Below are 17,359 nucleotides of genomic sequence, written 5' to 3'. Positions count from 1 at the left end.
TGTTCAATGGCCTTTCTGCAAAACAGTTGTAATTGTAATCAATACCATGTGTTTTTCTTTAAAGCCCCAATGTGTAATGTTTGACCACTAGATGGCACTGTGTTGTCTAGTACAAGCGAGGGCCTGCAGAGTGGATTCCACCGTTAAAGAAATACATATTTCTCAACCTATGATTTTTATAAAAATGTACTTTGGTATGATAGTTGATAGTTTTTGCTTAGTATTCAAATCAATGTTGTTTTTTACTAAACTGAGGTTTTGTTGTACCACTAGGAGTCACTAAATATTACACACTGTCCCTTTAAAGCAGGGGTGTCAAACAGATTTTAACTCGGGGGCCACACGATAGAAGAAACATTCTCTCGGGGCCGGATTAGTAGATTATAGAGAAATAAATAAGACAGGTAGAGAAAAAGAGAGGGTGAGACAAAGACAGAGAGAAAGAGAAAGAGAAAGAGAGAGAGAGAAAGAGAGAAGGGGAAAGCGAGAGAGAGAAAGAAAGAGAGAAAAGAGTGAGAAAATGAAAAAAGGAAGGGAGAGCAAAAGTAGGTAAAAAGACTCAGAGAGAGAAAGAGACAAAGAAGAAACAAAAAGAGAGACGGATATAGTAATAAGGAGAGGGATAGAAAGTAAGTGAAAAAGGGAGGAAGAGAGAGAGAGAGACAGAGACAGACAGACAGAGAGAGAGAGAGAGAGAGAGAGAGACAGAGAGACAGAGAGAGAGAGACAGAGAGAGAGAGAGAGAGAGAGAGAAGAAGTAGTAGTACAAGTACAGCATTTGTGAGAGGCACTTGGCTTTGGCAACATCAAGTGGACATATTTCAACCAGCAGCTCGTCTTTCTCTTGTGCTTCCCTCAGCGTTGTCTCGCGGGCCAAATTAAATTCCCGAGCGGGCCTGATCCGGCCCGTGGGCTGCCTGTTTAACACCCCTGCTATAAAGCATTTGATTAAACATTTATCGTGCAGTATCACGTCTAATTCTGTTGTAACAACGTTCACTACGTTGTTTAAAATGACAATACAGAAAATTCCGATTGTAATTCTAATTTGAACTTCTTTACGTAATAAATTTGATTTTTAAATTTTGGTTCTCCTCTTTGTCTTTCACGTTTCAAAACTAAATAAATAAACACAACAAAATATCTAATTGAGATTATTCGCCCAGAAACGACATTTCCCAGCACAAAATGTATAGTAACTCATAACATGATGACGTATTTTGTGTGCGCCGAGTAGGTAAGCGCCATTGAGTAAAAAATGGCGAGTGGTAAAAAGAGTGCACTTCTTTCCTCCTTGGCGGCTTACGGAGACGATTCGGAGCCTGACGACTCTGACCCAGAGCCAGAAGAGATAGGTATTAAATCTTTTTATTTTGTATAAACTACGAAAGGGTTTTGTTTTCATTTCCCAATATTGAGAATGTTTTATAGCTAAATTAGCATCAAGCTAGCCGGTAATGCCGTTTCATAAAATGCGTCTTTTTCTAGTTTATGGTGTTATATTCGTCGTAAGATTCTAATACATTAAAACATTTTTTCTCTTTAAGATGTGTGGCAGTGGACTATAGCATAATTGTATCAATATTTACATACATATATGTACGAAAACCATTCCGGCGCGTTATTAATGACGTAGTACATATGACGTGCCGAAACAGTTAGTTACAGTATGTGGCACAAATACATTGAGTAGTTTGAATTTTTAGAAGCGATTTATTTTATTTATATAGTTTATTTTTGTGTATTAGCTTGACATGATTTCTCGTCATATACAAATGAATGGTGCATTACCTATGTTTTTTTCTGCAATTACTTTTATAAAATATTGCTGCTTTTCTGTAATTCCTCATTAACTGGTTGTATTTTCTCTTCCTGCACATCAGAAGAGGAGAATGCCATTACAGGGGGGCTTGTATTTGGCTATGGTGAGGAGGACGTCAATCGAACTGTGGAGGCTGTTGAGAAGGAATCTGAAAATGAAGACAGCAGGGAAAGCAACTCTGTAAATATATGAAGTCTATTCCAATGTTTTGTTTGTCAATATATCTAGCTGATGACTTGTAACTAATTCAAAAATGGGGCGTAATTGGTTTTCCGGGTTCCTGTGGATCCTGTGGATCCTTGAAAAGTCTTAAAAGGCATATGCTGTTTGTCGCGCTGTCAGGCATAGAATGCAGGTTTGCGGTGGGGGAGAGGATGGGGCGTTTTTTGCAGTTTTTTTTTTAAATCAGCAATTGTCCTCACACAAAAAAATGTGAAAATTTGGGTTTACTTCGGGCTGGGTCCTTCAATCGAGGTAATCAGTCAGGCTCAGGGTTGCCCTGGTTCTACTTGAATTGTTTTTCTTTTCTACATTCTATGATTAAATTTGACTTGGACTCCATTGAGGAATATTTAAAATGTTTTTGGTCACCCAATGGACTACTCACAAAAATGCTGCTTTAATGTAAAACAAGCCTTCTGGTCTTAAGTCAGACAAATAAAACATTTCTATGTGAGTTGTAAAACCATCACATGCTTAACGATTTCATTACCTGTCGTGCCATCAGGTTTTACATCTTTGTTCAATCCTCCTTGTGCTTCTTTGAGTTCTCACTGACTTGTGTCTTTAATCCAAAGCCATCCATGCATCCATACGAGTTGCCAAGCATTGGAAGAGCTACATGTTTTAGATTCAATACTAGTTTTTCTGGAGGTGTAATGCAACACAGTCCGTCTCTCTTTTTCTGACAGGGAAGCACTACTAAGCAAAACTTGTTTTAATTTAAAATCCTTAAAAATCGACATGACGCTTGTTATCATGCAATGATATAAAAGAGGGAAATATTTAAATGGTTTCGTACCGATTTAATGTGTGGGGAATGACAAACCCTTGTTGTCTTCAATATTCTATTCATATTGGTAGAAGGCGTCATAAAATGTTAGGAACCCTGATATTAGCAGACAGGGTATCTATCTAACATAGTCATCACTGACCTGAAAATCGTTGGCTGCTCTCCGCCCAGTCTGACAGACATTGCTGACCCTCACTATTCCAGCAGATCCAACACATTTTTAACCTGCACACCACCTCTTTAACCTGCTGCCCTCTGGCAGATCCTAAATGTCCTTTGAGACTTAGGCTAGGTTCACATTGCAGATCAGAATTAGGTCAGGTGTGCAAAAAAAATCAGATTTTTCTCCAGTGTGAACCTAGCCTTAGATTTATATTTGTTGTCTTTTTTCATGCTGAGGTTTTGAGTTTTTCCTTGCCCGCATGTTGGTTTAAGATCAGGCGATGGTGTAATTGTAATCCTTTGCAGGCTTTTGAGACATATTGTGATTGAGGGCTATAAAAATAAATGCGACTTGACTTGTCTCATTTTTGTAAGATTTTGCTGCTATATGTTATTGGACCTTTTTATTGCATTATTTTAAGCCAGTTTAAAAGCACTACCATGTCAATTTTGCCTATTCTCGTATTCTTTTTTTTTATCGTGTTTTTACATTCATTTTTGCGTGTTTATCCTCGTATGCCATGTTAAATGTACTTTTAAACAATTTACACTGCGTTATAATCAATGACAAAAACAATTATATTCCACAAATCACAATTTATATCCCAAGCAATGTTGTGGAAGTGGATCGATTATCCGATCAGTGCAAGTGGCTCAGTCTACCGTCCTGCTCCCTTTGACAGTTGGAGTTTCAATGTTCACCCCCTTCAATTTTTGTTTTTGTAGGAAATGACGAATGGCGAGTCTGACGAGGGAAGGGACGCAGATGCATTCGAGGTATTTGAACACCCATCTACTGTGGGTACGATTGAATTGAACCAAAAAGTCACCCCTGATTTAATAACCCTGACGTGAGACTGGTTTATGCTAGCACGCGTTTGCTCACTGGATGGTGCTGTTGGGCTACTTATTCTTTGTTGACGTTTTTGGGAGGATATACTGTGTAAATGGGGAATCATTCCTAGTTGCTGCTCTATCATTTGGAACAAAGTGGATTGATTATTTTGCTTATGTGGGCTCACTGCTTTTGCTGTAGAACTTTGACACAGATCACTTTATTGGTGTGAATGAGATATAAGATTTCTGCCTCTTAGTTTATCAGTTATTTAAATTAATCCGTTCTGAGGTAGGGGATAACAAAGGGAAATTGCCGTAATTCAATGATAATTATTGAATGTATTCAAACTTCAACATCATACAGTGACAACACAACTGAGGGGTCTACTGCATTACCTGCTGCTTCACAATATCGAATAGAAACCTCTGAAATAGAAAGATGCTGCATTTGACATGCAACCCTAAAGCATAAAACATTACATTAGAACAGGCAAACTTGAAATCGTTGCATTCTCAATCCTCATGTGCCCCATGTACTTTACTATGCCCTCAGGTTTGCTGGGCTTGCATGTTTGTATTTGCCACCCTTGTGTCATGCCATGCGAGTTGGCTGCAGTCAGGACAATGCTTTGATGTGCCGGCGCAGTTGCTAAGGGATAACGTGATGCCAGTGAATAACAGCACTGTTCCTTTTGTGCTCAACCTGTTATGCAGTCAGTATTGGCACAACATGGACCATACTGTACAGGTTGGGAAAGACACACCTCCTTTTGCTAGGACAAGATTTTTATTTTGAAAATAATAAAATCAAAATAAACCTTCTTTTGGCACGGGTAGTATTTAGGATTTAATTTTTCATTCAAGTGTTTAACTCCTTTATTTTTCATTTGCTATTTTATCACCAATTATTATTTAGTCGTAATGTATAGATTAGGTTAGTTTTCATATTGCAAAATAAACATTTTGTATTTTAAAAAAACAATATTTATACTATATTTTTAGTAACATCTGGTGCTTACTGTAATGTTATTGTAATTCTATGTTTTTTCTTGTTTCTGTTGAATGCAGCATTATAAACTATGGTAAATAGTCCACGCTAATTGGCCTACTACTATTATATTAAATGGTAGGATGCAAGTTAGCCAAGCTAATTGATTTTAATATTGCGGGATTTTGTACTCGTCGAGCTCTTTTATATCTGCAACCACCCCACAGTTTTGATATTTTGTGATCATATCATGAGGCTCACTTTGTGGTATTTTTTTCCCATCAAGACATTTTCGTTACAAATACTAATGTCCAAAAACAAAGCAATAGAAGACCATATGACTTGGTGTACTTAACAGCATTTTTGACTAATTCGGTTACAGGTTTGTTCAATTTTTTATATATTAGTAGCAGAAGTGCAATGGAAATATATTTTTGTTAAAGATAATATGTAATCAATTTGCTGTATTAATAGACTGCATACAATAATCAACTTAGAGCTGTAATCTTAAATCACTTGGACATTTTTTTTAAATTACATATAATTTTGGGCTATAAACAAAGTCTTGATTATTTTACTTATTTTCATGATAATTTCTTAATTACTTTTACTTCTGTTCTTGAAATAACGTTGGTGGTTTTTACAGGTGCTGTTCATCAGTCCCATTTAACTCGGGTAATTACTTAGAGCTTACAAAGTGAAATATTTGTAATATTTGTCTCCATTTGCTTCTTTTTTTATAGATATCGGAACTAGAAACAAAAGATCCGAATGAGCTAGTCGGTAAGTAGAAAAGCACTCACACAGAATTCTTCCTGCATCTGGCTTATGAGGTGCAAATTGTGTTTCTGTCAAAGACAATCAAAAATGCACATTGTCAAGGTCAAAGTCAGCGTTGTTGTCAATTCTGCATCATAAGTAGAGAATTGAAATTGGTTTCTCTCAGCCCTCATTGTCTAGAAGATTAAAAAACACTATTCTAGGACCCACAAGTATGACACATACATAGACGGTGCAGACACATAAGTCATAAAGTGCATCTGGCACCTTGTAAACAAAAAGGTCTGAGTCTTGCAAATCTACATGATTGCGCAACGAGTAAGTACTGTTTTCAAACTCTCCCCTGCGTATCGAAAATTAAGCCAAGATCATTTGGTGTATCTCAAACACACCTTCAAAATAAAACATTCATTTTATTTATAAAATAAAAATCATATACATAAATAGCCTCGTAATCGTTTCAGTCACATTTGGGTGCAGTCGACGTGTGAAACACTAATTGGCTTGGCGTTGAGTTCTAAAAGGTTCTTTGTGTGTGGTTTAAATGATTGGTCATGAAGGTCTAGCTTGGCACCGCTGAGTGAGTATCCTCTGACCCGTTAAGGTGTGTGTGTTTGTGTGATATCAGGCAGGAAATGAGTGATACAAGGAGTGGTGTTTTATTCATTTGCTTTGAGCACACAACGTTCCAACTTGGCTATTTGTTAATTCTGGCCCAATCATTAAGCGCACCTTTGATTTGACTGTGGGGGAAAAGAGCTGATTAATGTAATCCAGGAATGAAAATAAAGACCTAGTGTTTTATTATTCTGGCACCAAGACATTTTCTGGCATAAAATGAGAAAAGGTGAACCTTCGTATTCGGCTAAAGAAAAAGCCGAAAGAAGGCTTCCACATAAGCAATGTTGTGATAACGTCATATCTTAGATGAAGCGAACCATGCCAAGTTTGAAAGGCATGGCTTCTTATTTTTATTTGGCAAACAAGAAAGGAAATGGAGGTCAAAATTTCATCCCTCCCATTTTTTCTATCAAAAACTCATTTTCTCAAAGTTTTGTGTGCTCCTCTGCTTCCACGTTTTTTTTAGATGCTAGCGAGACTTTGGCTAATGTTTACATGTTAACACGACAGAACTAATTCATTGCAGTTAAGCTGCCTTGTTTCCTAAACATGTACTTTGTGTGTGAGACATTCAATCCGTTAGTCCCTGAAGTCAATTGGCTGGTGCTAAGCTATGTACAGCGAGAGTTATTTACTACTATTATCTTTTAACTTTTGAAGATATGAGTGTAACGTTTTTGTTACATCGTCATCAATTTCCCTGTCTTTTGTTCTCTTGTCACTATTCAAGAGAGATAGCAAGTGCAGTGTAGCAGCTAAGTAAAAAACTCGCTTGTATTTTTTGCAGTTTAGATCTTTCAGTAGCATTGCTTTTCTGTATCAGATTGACGTCTGACTGAATTGTTTTTAGCACTTAAATGCAATTTTTGCAGTTTTATGAGAATTTAATGATTGAAACGCATCATTTTATATTGTACCTTATTTTGCAATTTATTGCAAAATAAATGTTGATTTATTAGTTTTCACATTTTCGGATTCTGCCCCAAATTTTCATTTCAGTGAATCCCTAATTCGTCCTGTCTGTGAGATTATGTTATAGTTTTATGAAGATGTGGGTACGGATCTTGTTTTTGTTTTCAGGTTTGCCCCATTAGCATCACTTTTATGCAAGGGTCCGAGCCTGACTCATAACCGGACATTTGGAATTCCAGCAGCAGCGCTGGGCTTTTCTGTCGTCCGACAGTAAATGTCAGCAGGCTGAAGACAGATCTTTGTCTCATGGCTGAAGGGATGGGCATTGTTCGGCTCTCCAAAGAGACCCGCTTGACTTTTTTCTTTTCTTCAAATGAAGAGAGGACGGCTGTCAAGCAGTTATGTTTCTATTTCATACACAGAGCTTTGTTAGTAGTTTTTCTTAATGGGTTTACAATTCATCTCAAAGATGAATCTTGCTTTGACTGCCACCATGCTCAAAACTCGGTCTAGTTACCATTTCAATTGAGTGTGGCATTGTGTGCAAGATTTTATCTTCCCCACTTGCCCTTTGCCAAATTGTCTGCCACGTTGTCAGTTCTTGAAAAGACAGCACCGAATTCTCAACATAACTCTTAACATATTTCTCTGCATGAAATGTGTGCAAGCTTGCATATGTGTACATTTCCCGGAATTAGTTATGCATGCAGCACATTGGCCTGCCTTCCCTTTTGTAAGAGGGGGAGGGCATTGTGCCGCGTTTAACACAGGACAAGACCTTGGTGGCAAGTCGGTACTGATACTTGTGAGTCTGAAGTCTCGCTTGAGCAGTAGACCAGGATAAACGCCATAGGGGCGGGAAAACATTCATCTGTGTGCAAAGGCATTCTTCATGTTTGTAGAAGCACTTCACTCAACTTTGGCCCAGTCTTAAAAAAATTACATTAAAGCTATTACTGTAAAGCCCCCGTGTGTATTCTATAGCTAGCATATTGGTGTAAAAATACTTAATTAATTTCGATTTAACATTATTGTTATAAATAATCAGAAAAAACGCATACAGTGGGGCAAATACGTATTTAGTCAACCACTAAATGTGCAAGTTCTCCGACTTGATTAGAAAGATTAGAAAAGATTAGAGAGGCCTGTTTTTGTCATCATGGGAAAACTTCAATAATGAAAGACAAAATGTGGGTAAAAAAGCAGAAAATCAAATTGTTTGGTTTTGAAATGTTTTTTTTTTTTATATTTGTGTGGAAAATAAATATTTAGTGAATGAGTTACAGAGAGCCGGGACCTCAGTAACAACAGATACTATCAACACAATGCGTTGCCAGGGTCCCCCGTGTCCCCCTGCTGAAGCCAGTACACATCCAGGACCATCTGCAGTTTGCTTGAGAGCATTTGGATGATCCAGAAGAGGTCAAGTAGAATGTGTTATGGTCAGATGAAACTAGGATAGAAATTATGGTAGAAACACTGGTTTTCGTATTTGGAGGAGAAAAAATAGTGAATTGCATCTGAAGAACAATATACCCACTGTGAAGCATGGGAGTGGAAACGTAATGCTGTTCTTCTGCAAAGGGACAGGGGAGACTGATCTGTGTAACGGAAAGAATGAATGTGGCCACATATCGAGAGATTTTGGGTGAAAATCATCTTACATCAACAATGTCACTGAAGATATGTGTGTCTGGGTCTTTCAGCATAGCAATGCTCCCAAACACACAGCCCGGGCAACAAAAGAGTAGCATTGTAAGTTGCATTTTAGGGTCCTGGATTGGCCTAGCCAGTCTGCAGATCTTAACCCCATAGAAAATCTGTGGATGGAGTTGAAAGTCTGTGTTTCTAATGTCAGTCCCAAAACATCAGTGCTCTAGAGGACATCTGCATGAAAGAATAGGTCAAAACCCCAGCAACAGTGTGTGAAAGGCTTGTGAAGAGTTACAGAAAATGTTTGGCCTCCGTTATTGCCAACATAGGGTACATGGCAGAGTATTGAGATGAACTTTTTGTATTGACCAAATACTTATATTCGATTATTATTATTATTAAATTATATTAGAAATCAAACCATGTGATTTTTTTGGGGGGGATTTTTTTTTTTACATTGTATCTCTCACAGTGGAGGTTTACCCATGTTAACGATTACAGACTAAATTAATGGTTGACTAAATACCTTTTTGCTCCACTGTACTATCTCATAAACATTACACAGTAGCCAACATGATGGCCTCTATCTTAAAAATACAGAAACCCGAATGACATTTTTGCCAAAGTTACTTATCCCGGCAGTGATTTTTGTGTTTAACGGCCACTTACTTTCCAAAGCTGATCCTGGCATATGATGGTCTTGTGAATCTCTGCTAGCTTCTATTATTATTGTTTGCTGCTAAGTGTAAATAACTCTTGCTTCATCCTTAGCTTCTCCCGCTAGCTGCTAAAGTTGGCCAGTTACGCAAGTTCTGACCAACTCCAGCTATTTGCTCCTTTTAGTCGCTCAGGGTTTGTGCAGTTCGCTTGGTCTTTTGTTGCCACTTCCCGGGATTAATATCAGCTTTCATGTCTTGTTGCTGGCTGAAATTTATCTTTGCTCGCGCAATAAAATAATTGTTAAAAAGTAATCTTTAATGACAAGTGTGCGCATTTTTATACTAATCTCTGCCAAATTACCAGAAATCTATTATGATTTTATGTACTTGTTTTTTTAAATGTCTACTAATTTAAGTGTAATAAATCTCCGAAAAGGTTGCTTAAAAATTGAGTCATTCCCATGTATACTTTTTAAACCAAATGTAGCTAACTTGCCGAGCTAAAAGACAGCAACTCGGGTGAATGATCTTCAGGATGTCAAGTTTTAACTTGTCGTGCATGTCAAGAAAAGCTGTTTTTGCATTTGCCCACAACACACCATTTGCTACAGTTTTTCCCAATTGTGACATATCCCTGAATAAGCCATCAAGTAAATGCTACAAATTTAATTTACCTATAGTGGCATGGCAGAATCTCACTACGATTCTAAAGGAAATGATTGTGTTAGTCTTAAATGTTACAAATATTCTACCCAATCAAGTTTAGGCCCATCAAATGTTTTTTTCTTTACAGCGCTCTTCTCAGAAAAGGTGAGAAACATGTCCCCGGATGAGATCCGAATTCCTTCCGAGCCCCCGGGACGCTGTTCCAGCCACTTACAGGTAGACACTCATACAGACTTAATCACAGAATTTTGTAAGCACTCTTTGTTTCTCTACACCTTTTTTTTAAATCATAAATATACTTTGTATCTTGATATGTATTATAAAAAGAAGAATATCACTTCAAAGCACATACAGACGCTGCCCAACTTATGAAAATAAGTTGCCTTTTTTCGCAAGTTCCTTCAGTGCTATATTTTGTATGTTTAAGGCTTATATAAGTAACCTGTATTGTTATGTACTAAAAAAATAAACATTTAATACAATATGCTCTATAAAGATAAAGTTGAGTTTAACCTACTTTTGGAAGATGCACGTCAAGAGGTCCTCCTCCAAGGTAAAAAGTGTCCGAAAAAAGCGTTCCTACCATTTTCTCAACCGCATCAAGCTTTCTTATTCCACTTCCATTTTTAAAAAAAATGGCATACGTCTTTACACTTTACACCAACAGTATTGAATGGATGCACGAGATATTAAACAATAAAAATGTCAAAGTTCTTAGCGCGCTGGAGATACAGTATAGAATGTTTACACACGAACTAGGAAGATGAAGCGGATTACTTTTTCCGGGTAGATGCTGGGTGACCTCTCACAGCGCCAAATGCCGGTAGTGGCGGAAAAAAGCAATACAGTACTGTCCTGTACTCGGAAAAAGGTGCACGCAATACAAAATCTAACTTACAGGAATGTCCAGATTTCTTTCGACACCCCCAAAAAAATGTTAGTATCTACCCTTTTACGTAAGTTGAATGGTGTTAAGTAGGGGAGCGTCTGTATTGTTTTTAGTTAGAAAAGAAGAGAGGCATTTGCAATTTTATAAGGCTTGTGTAATTCTGATATCTTCTGACTGGAATAGCAGCTGTTTTTGTATGCGCAAACCTCTCTGGTTTAACATAATAAAACTGGATACTTGGCTGTGCCTGCTTCGATAGCAGTCAATACATGCTGCTTATGCAAGGTGCAATTAAAACTTCAAAATAAAAACACAAGTTTTGAGAAGCATCTCCAATAGTTGAGAACAAAGCATTTGGCTTTGCTTTGATCTGATGACATCTACTTTAACGTGAATGCTTAGGTAATATGTCAAGAATGCTTATTTATGAGAAATTCCAAAATGGTGTGCGCCACATATGTAATAATGCACATCCGCGCATCTCCATAAAGCAATGTTTCCTTGAGAATTTTGCTCTAAAAAAATCAGGCTTCTGTTGTAAATAGACTACCGCCTTCCCAATCTGTTGAATACGTTTGCGTCTTCATTTCCCTCCGGGTTGAAATTCTGGTGTCTACATAAATTCAGTGGCTGCGATAAGATTTGTTTCCGTAAGGCACAGAGGCAGGTCAGGACACAAGATGTGAGTAAGTCAGCTCTACATAATTACTGCAATGCCTACACTTCCACACCTAACAGTCGAGTTAATGATTCACTTTCACCAGTATGGCCTGGGTAGCCATGGCCTCAGGACACCCCAAAATGCTTCCATGTTGCAAACACAGTTTCTAAGTGGCTTCGTTTTGCCTTTACAAGAATGTATCGTTGCCTATCTTGCCATGAACTTGCAGGAACAAATACCTTGTTGCTATCTCGCGGTTGGCTGGATCTTTAAATAACAATGTTTTGAGATAACTGATTCTTATTTCCCATGGTAGGACAATAAACAAATAAAAACCTTTATTCTTTGGAAAATGTTTATTGAGTCTAGTCCTTAGTTTAGGAGGTCTTCAGTTACTTAAAAAGTGCTATACAGACGCAGCCCTGCTTACAAACGGGTTCCGGACGATCGTTTGTAAGTTGAATTTGTTCGTAAGTTGCTTCGGTGCTATATTTTGGATGTTTAAGGTTTGTTTAAGTATCGCTAAGGCTTGTATAATTAACCTGTATTGTTTTGTACTAAAAAATAAACATTTCATAAAATAATATACTCTATAAAGATAAATAAAGTTGAGGTTAACTTACTTATGGAAGATGGGCTTCAAGAGTTGGGCGCCTTCCTCCTCAGTGGTAAAAAGTGGCCGAAAAAAAGCGATCCAACCATTTTTTCAACCGCATCCAGCTTTCTTATTCCATTTTAATTTCAAAAGAAACGGCTCACCTATTCTTTAAACTTTACACCAACCATATTGAATGGATGCACGAGATATTAAGCAATAGACATGTCAAAGTTCTTAGCGCGCTGGAGATTCAGTACAGTATGTTTACACATGAACTAGGAAGTATAAGCCGGATTTCTTCTTCGGGGTGGATGCTACCACACGCCGGTAGCGGTGGGAAGAAGCACTACAGTAATTTCTTGTAGTTGGAAAAATGCACACAATACAAAATCTAACTCACAGCAATGTCCGGATATTTTTCGGCATCCTGAAAAAAATGGACAAAAAATGTTTGTTTTTTGTAAGTCGAATGGTCGTAAGTAGGGGAGCGTCTGTATAAATGCAGAACATTTCACATTCCTTAGTTCCTAACCCTTGGAAATTGTGCTGGACCGGTCTCAAAGTCATGCTGAGGTTATTATCTTTTACTTCATTATTTCCTGGCTGATTGACAGATATTTCCTTTTGTTTTATCTTGCTGTGTAGAAAAAAAAACTTAAACACAATTCCCAAAGAGCTGAACAAGTAACAATGTATCAGTAGTTTGTAAAGTAGTTATGATTTTTTTTAAAAAAACTTAATTGCAGTCAAAGGATCAAGAATAATCTATTTTTTTGTCGTTATTATTTTTTAATGAAATATCTGTCATTACTAGTTACTATTGTTATTACTTGGTTGTAATCATTCATTAAAATAGGCTCTTTAGCAGGGGTCTCCAACATGGTGCCCACTGGCATCAGGGTTTTGAAAATAGCTCACTAGTGCTAGGTAATTTATAATGAAATTACTTTTTAATGGTTGACTGCGTCTATTTAACAGCACTTCTACTTATTAGAACAAAGCAATAACATCATAAGTTCTTATTTTAGAAATATATATCAAACTGGGAGCCCTTTGTGATAATTAGAAACAAAATGTAACTCTCCTTTAAAAGAGTTTGAGACCCCTGCTCTAAAGCCTCTGCCTTGTATAAGGACTCAAGGTGACTCACATACAGTATGTAAATTATAGTCTAATTTTAAAAATTATTTTGGAAGAACTGCTGACGTATTTGAAGACTGAGCGTTTCGTAAGAAATCAAATTTCCTAGAAAGTCACAATGACATCAATGGTGAGATATTTTGAGAAGCAGTCTGTGTGCAGCTCAGCTCGTCTTAGAGGGCACGTTAATGACCCCTGCCTTAGAATATGATTTGGGGAGCAGGATGATATGATTTTTGTTGCGATGACCATATATCTCGTGGGTGTTTTTTTTGATGTGGTCCATTTATCTGAATGTTCTCGTCACAACAGGAGAAAATTACCAAGCTGTACGAAAGGAAGCTTCATGGAGACTTTGACACCAACTTCCTCATCCAGAAGAAAAAAGAATTCCGAAATCCAAGGTTGGCACCCATGCCAAGACTCATTTTGTAACAATACTGTCATCTTCATTGTACTCGTTTTTCTTTCCAGTATTTACGAGAAGCTCATTCAGTTCTGCGGGATAGACGAACTGGGAACTAACTACCCTAAAGATATGTTTGATCCTCACGGCTGGTCGGAGGACTCGTACTACGAAGCGCTCGGTATGTTACAGTGCCTTGCAAAAGTATTGGCCCCAAGAACCTTTTGACATATTGCCATATTTCAGGCTTCAAACCCGTCGATTAAAAACAATATTTTCTAAGGATTGACAACATGTGAGACACAATTGTGAAAAGAAACCAAATGTATTCAACGTTTGATATTGTGCTAACAAAGACGAATGGAATAGTAAGGGTTGCAAAAATATTGACCCCTTTGAGTTAATACTTAGTACAACATCCTTTTGCTGCGATCACAGTCTCAAGTTTCTTCAGGTTTGACGGTGATCATTTGTGCGTAGCAATTTTCAGCTCTTTCCACAAATTCTCTATAGAATTGAGGCCATTCTAGCACCTTTATAGTGCTAGTTTTTAACCATTCTGTTGTAGATTGGCTTTATGTATAGGGTCGGTGTCCTTTTCGAAGGTGAACCTGCACCCCATTCTCAGGTCTTTTGCAAACTCAAGACAGATTCTCTGCCAGAATCGCTCTCTATTTGGCTCAATCCATCCTTCCCTCAACTATTTTCCCTGTCTCTTCTGAGGAAAAGCAACATTAGAGCATGATGCTGCCGTGATGTTTGACTGTGGGGATGGTGTTTTCTAGGTTATGTGCAGTGTTACTTTGCATTTAGCCCTAAAAGTTAAATTTTGGTCTCATCTGACCGGAGCACCTTGTTCCACATGTTATTTGTGTCTCCGATGTGGCTTCTTGAAAATGCCAAACAGTCCTTCTTTTCGGTATTCTTTCAGAAAAGGTTTTCATCTTGAAACTCTTCCATAAAGGGCAGATTTATGCAGACCACGACTAATAGTTGGCCTGTACGCAGATTGTCCAACCTCAGTTGTGTATGCCTCCATGTCATCTAATGTAAACATGCACCTGTTGGTTGCTTCTCTGATTAGTTTTTTTTCCTTTTTTGGGACAAAAATTATGGCCGACGGCATGATCTGAGGAGGTTTGTAGTGGTTTTATGCACTCTCCATTCTGATGTTGTTTCTCGCACAGTGCTCCGGGAGAAGTGTAAATGTTGCGAAATCTTCTTGTATCTCATGCCTGCTTTTACACAACTTTATCACGCGCCTGCCTCGTGTGTTCTTTGGTTTTCATAATGTTGTCGTTCTTTGGTTTTCATAATGTTGTCCTCCTTTCACATACCTCTGGCCCTTTACAGAGTGGGTGCATTTAAATTGAGATTTCATATCACACAAGTGCACTCTGTCATTGTTGGTCATTTATGTTGACAATTGATAATTCAGAAGTCATCAAGGAACTTCTGGAGTCAGTTGACTGAGCTGAGCGAACAGGGGGCAATATTTTTTGCAACACCTACTTTTCAGTTTTCTAGTCGTAAAAATAATATAAATTTTCAGTTTTTAGCTTTAAAGTTTGCAACCTGAAATGCGGCAATATGACAAAAAGTTATTAGAGGGTATACTTTCGCGAGGCACTGTGGTTGTCACTCAACATCACGCTGTGATTACTATTCAGGAGCTAACATGTACATCCCCTTCTTAGCTAAAGCACAAAAAGTGGAGATGGACAAGCTGGAAAAGGCCAAAAAAGAGCGGACCAAGGTGAGCCATTTGACACAATATTTTATGTCTAGACATGATCTTGGAATTTTCAAAATATTTTCCTCTTTGCCTACATAACTGATAATTTAATTTCATTAAGTATAGCAAACAGAGCCGTCATTGTCATGTATTACTGTCTTCAGTCCCAACATCATTCCAATAGCTGCATATTAGTCAGAAAGAGGACTAGAAAGAACATGCAGCACCCTGCATGAGCTGCTCTGTTTTCTTCTGTCTGAGCAATGTACTCAAAGGTATGCAGGTTAAAAGCGTGAGGAATAAAGTTGGAATGTGGAACTTTCTTCAATACTATTTGTACCCTCAAGCTAGCTCCCCTTTCAATTGGATGTCTATGGCTTCAATTTCCAACCAGTCTAATCAACCATCACCAAAGAAAACTGCACTAACGTTAGATCTGCTTTTGTACAGATCGAGTTTGTCACGGGTACAAAGAAGGGCACCAACCCGTCAAATACATCAGCTTCATCAACAAACAGCAGCAGCACAACCACCACATCTACAGGTAAACCAAAGTACATTTAGTGCCCTGATTAAACGCATTTAGTTCAAACATATACATTTGACCCCCTGAATACTACAATGAAGTAAGTACAACTTATCCATAATAACAATGTATATGAATTAATAAATTGATAGATATAGACATAAAGGAAAAAATGTAATTTTTCTACTTTTGGTGTGATGTAACTGGTGCACTGGATTACTGGGTGGATGCAGAGAAACAAAATTAAAACTGATTTTAAACCTTACACTTGCAAGGATTACCATGTCCTTAGAAGGTTTTGTTGCTTTAATCGTCTCCTTATTCTTGATAATTTTCCCGATGGTTGAGTGGTTTCGGCCATATTCCCTAGCAAAGATAACAATGCGTTTTCCTTCTTCATTTTGCTTGATGACCACAAGCTTTTTTTTTCTGTGGTTATCATTGTTTTGCTTCTCCTTCTGGCATTGCTGCAGGTCTTGAGACCAATATCTTAAAAAATAAAGTTTGTTGCAAGAGAGTTTGAACTGAACAAAGAGAAAGAATATAGAATAACTGCATCTTTATGATGCTGTGACCCAAAACAATTGCAGACCAGTATTTTAAATGATATTGACCAATGGCAGACAGGGATGCATCTCACTCAGTCATATGCACAAATACTGCGAACTTAGAATTTTGTACATTTTTGTGCTCTAGAAGATATCTGTATGGTGGGAAGAATGCCGTGACGAAGGGCCTAAAAACCATCATATTCCACTTAACGTAAAAACATAGTAAGCTGGGGTCAGAATAAGCCGGGGGTCTCTACTGTATTGGTGAAAAATGATTTTTTTAAAAGAAGCCATTCAACTCTGACTTGTCTCAGCAGATGCTCAGAAGAGGAAAAGTAAATGGGACTCTGCCATCCCAGTCACCCTGGCACAGCCCACAGTCATCACCACCACCTCAGCCACTTTGCCGGCCGTGGTGTCCGTGACGACCACAGCAAGCGGCACCAAAACCACCGTGATATCCGCTGTGGGCACAATCGTAAAGAAAGCCAAACAGTGAGGACGACAGGTCGAGTGGTCCCTCACTTGCTGGAGCGTAAAAGCGAAGCTATTAGACTCCACTACCTTCTCAAGCTGGGATTGTTTGTGAGAATGGACTCAACTCCTCAGCGCTATTTTCATTCTTTTCCCGCAAGTCGGGAACAGGCTGGCAGTAGGGCAATGAGAAAATATTTTTTTACAATTGTAAATACTGTTTCTGATATGATGAATAAATGGATCAGCTTGCTTTTGAGGTGAAAA

General features: G+C 38.0%; 1 protein-coding gene across 3 annotated transcripts; it reads left to right on the top strand.

Annotated features, from left to right (window-relative positions):
• Window positions 1–1,195: 1,195 nt before the first annotated feature.
• Window positions 1,196–17,359, top strand: sap30bp (SAP30 binding protein). 3 transcript variants are annotated; one of them, XM_088322926.1, is made up of 10 exons: window positions 1,196–1,355; window positions 1,884–2,002; window positions 3,723–3,773; window positions 5,565–5,604; window positions 10,240–10,328; window positions 13,713–13,804; window positions 13,875–13,987; window positions 15,504–15,562; window positions 15,992–16,085; window positions 16,936–17,359. In XM_088322926.1, the coding sequence occupies exons 1-10, from the start codon at window positions 1,259–1,261 to the stop codon at window positions 17,115–17,117; spliced, it is 936 nt and encodes a 311-aa protein (XP_088179052.1). In that variant the 5' UTR covers window positions 1,196–1,258; the 3' UTR covers window positions 17,118–17,359. The 3 variants fall into 3 exon arrangements, with proteins under 3 accessions (XP_088179052.1, XP_088179051.1, XP_088179053.1); XM_088322925.1 differs by having other exon boundaries at window positions 16,933–17,359; XM_088322927.1 differs by lacking the exon at window positions 3,723–3,773 and having other exon boundaries at window positions 16,933–17,359.

This window comes from Urocampus carinirostris, chromosome 19, assembly GCF_059441175.1.
Source record: "Urocampus carinirostris isolate Australia breed hairy pipefish chromosome 19, RoL_Ucar_1.0, whole genome shotgun sequence".
Lineage (NCBI taxonomy): Eukaryota > Metazoa > Chordata > Actinopteri > Syngnathiformes > Syngnathidae > Urocampus > Urocampus carinirostris.
The sequence above is the reverse complement of the archived record's forward strand: the minus strand, read 5'-3'. Positions and strand labels throughout refer to the sequence as shown.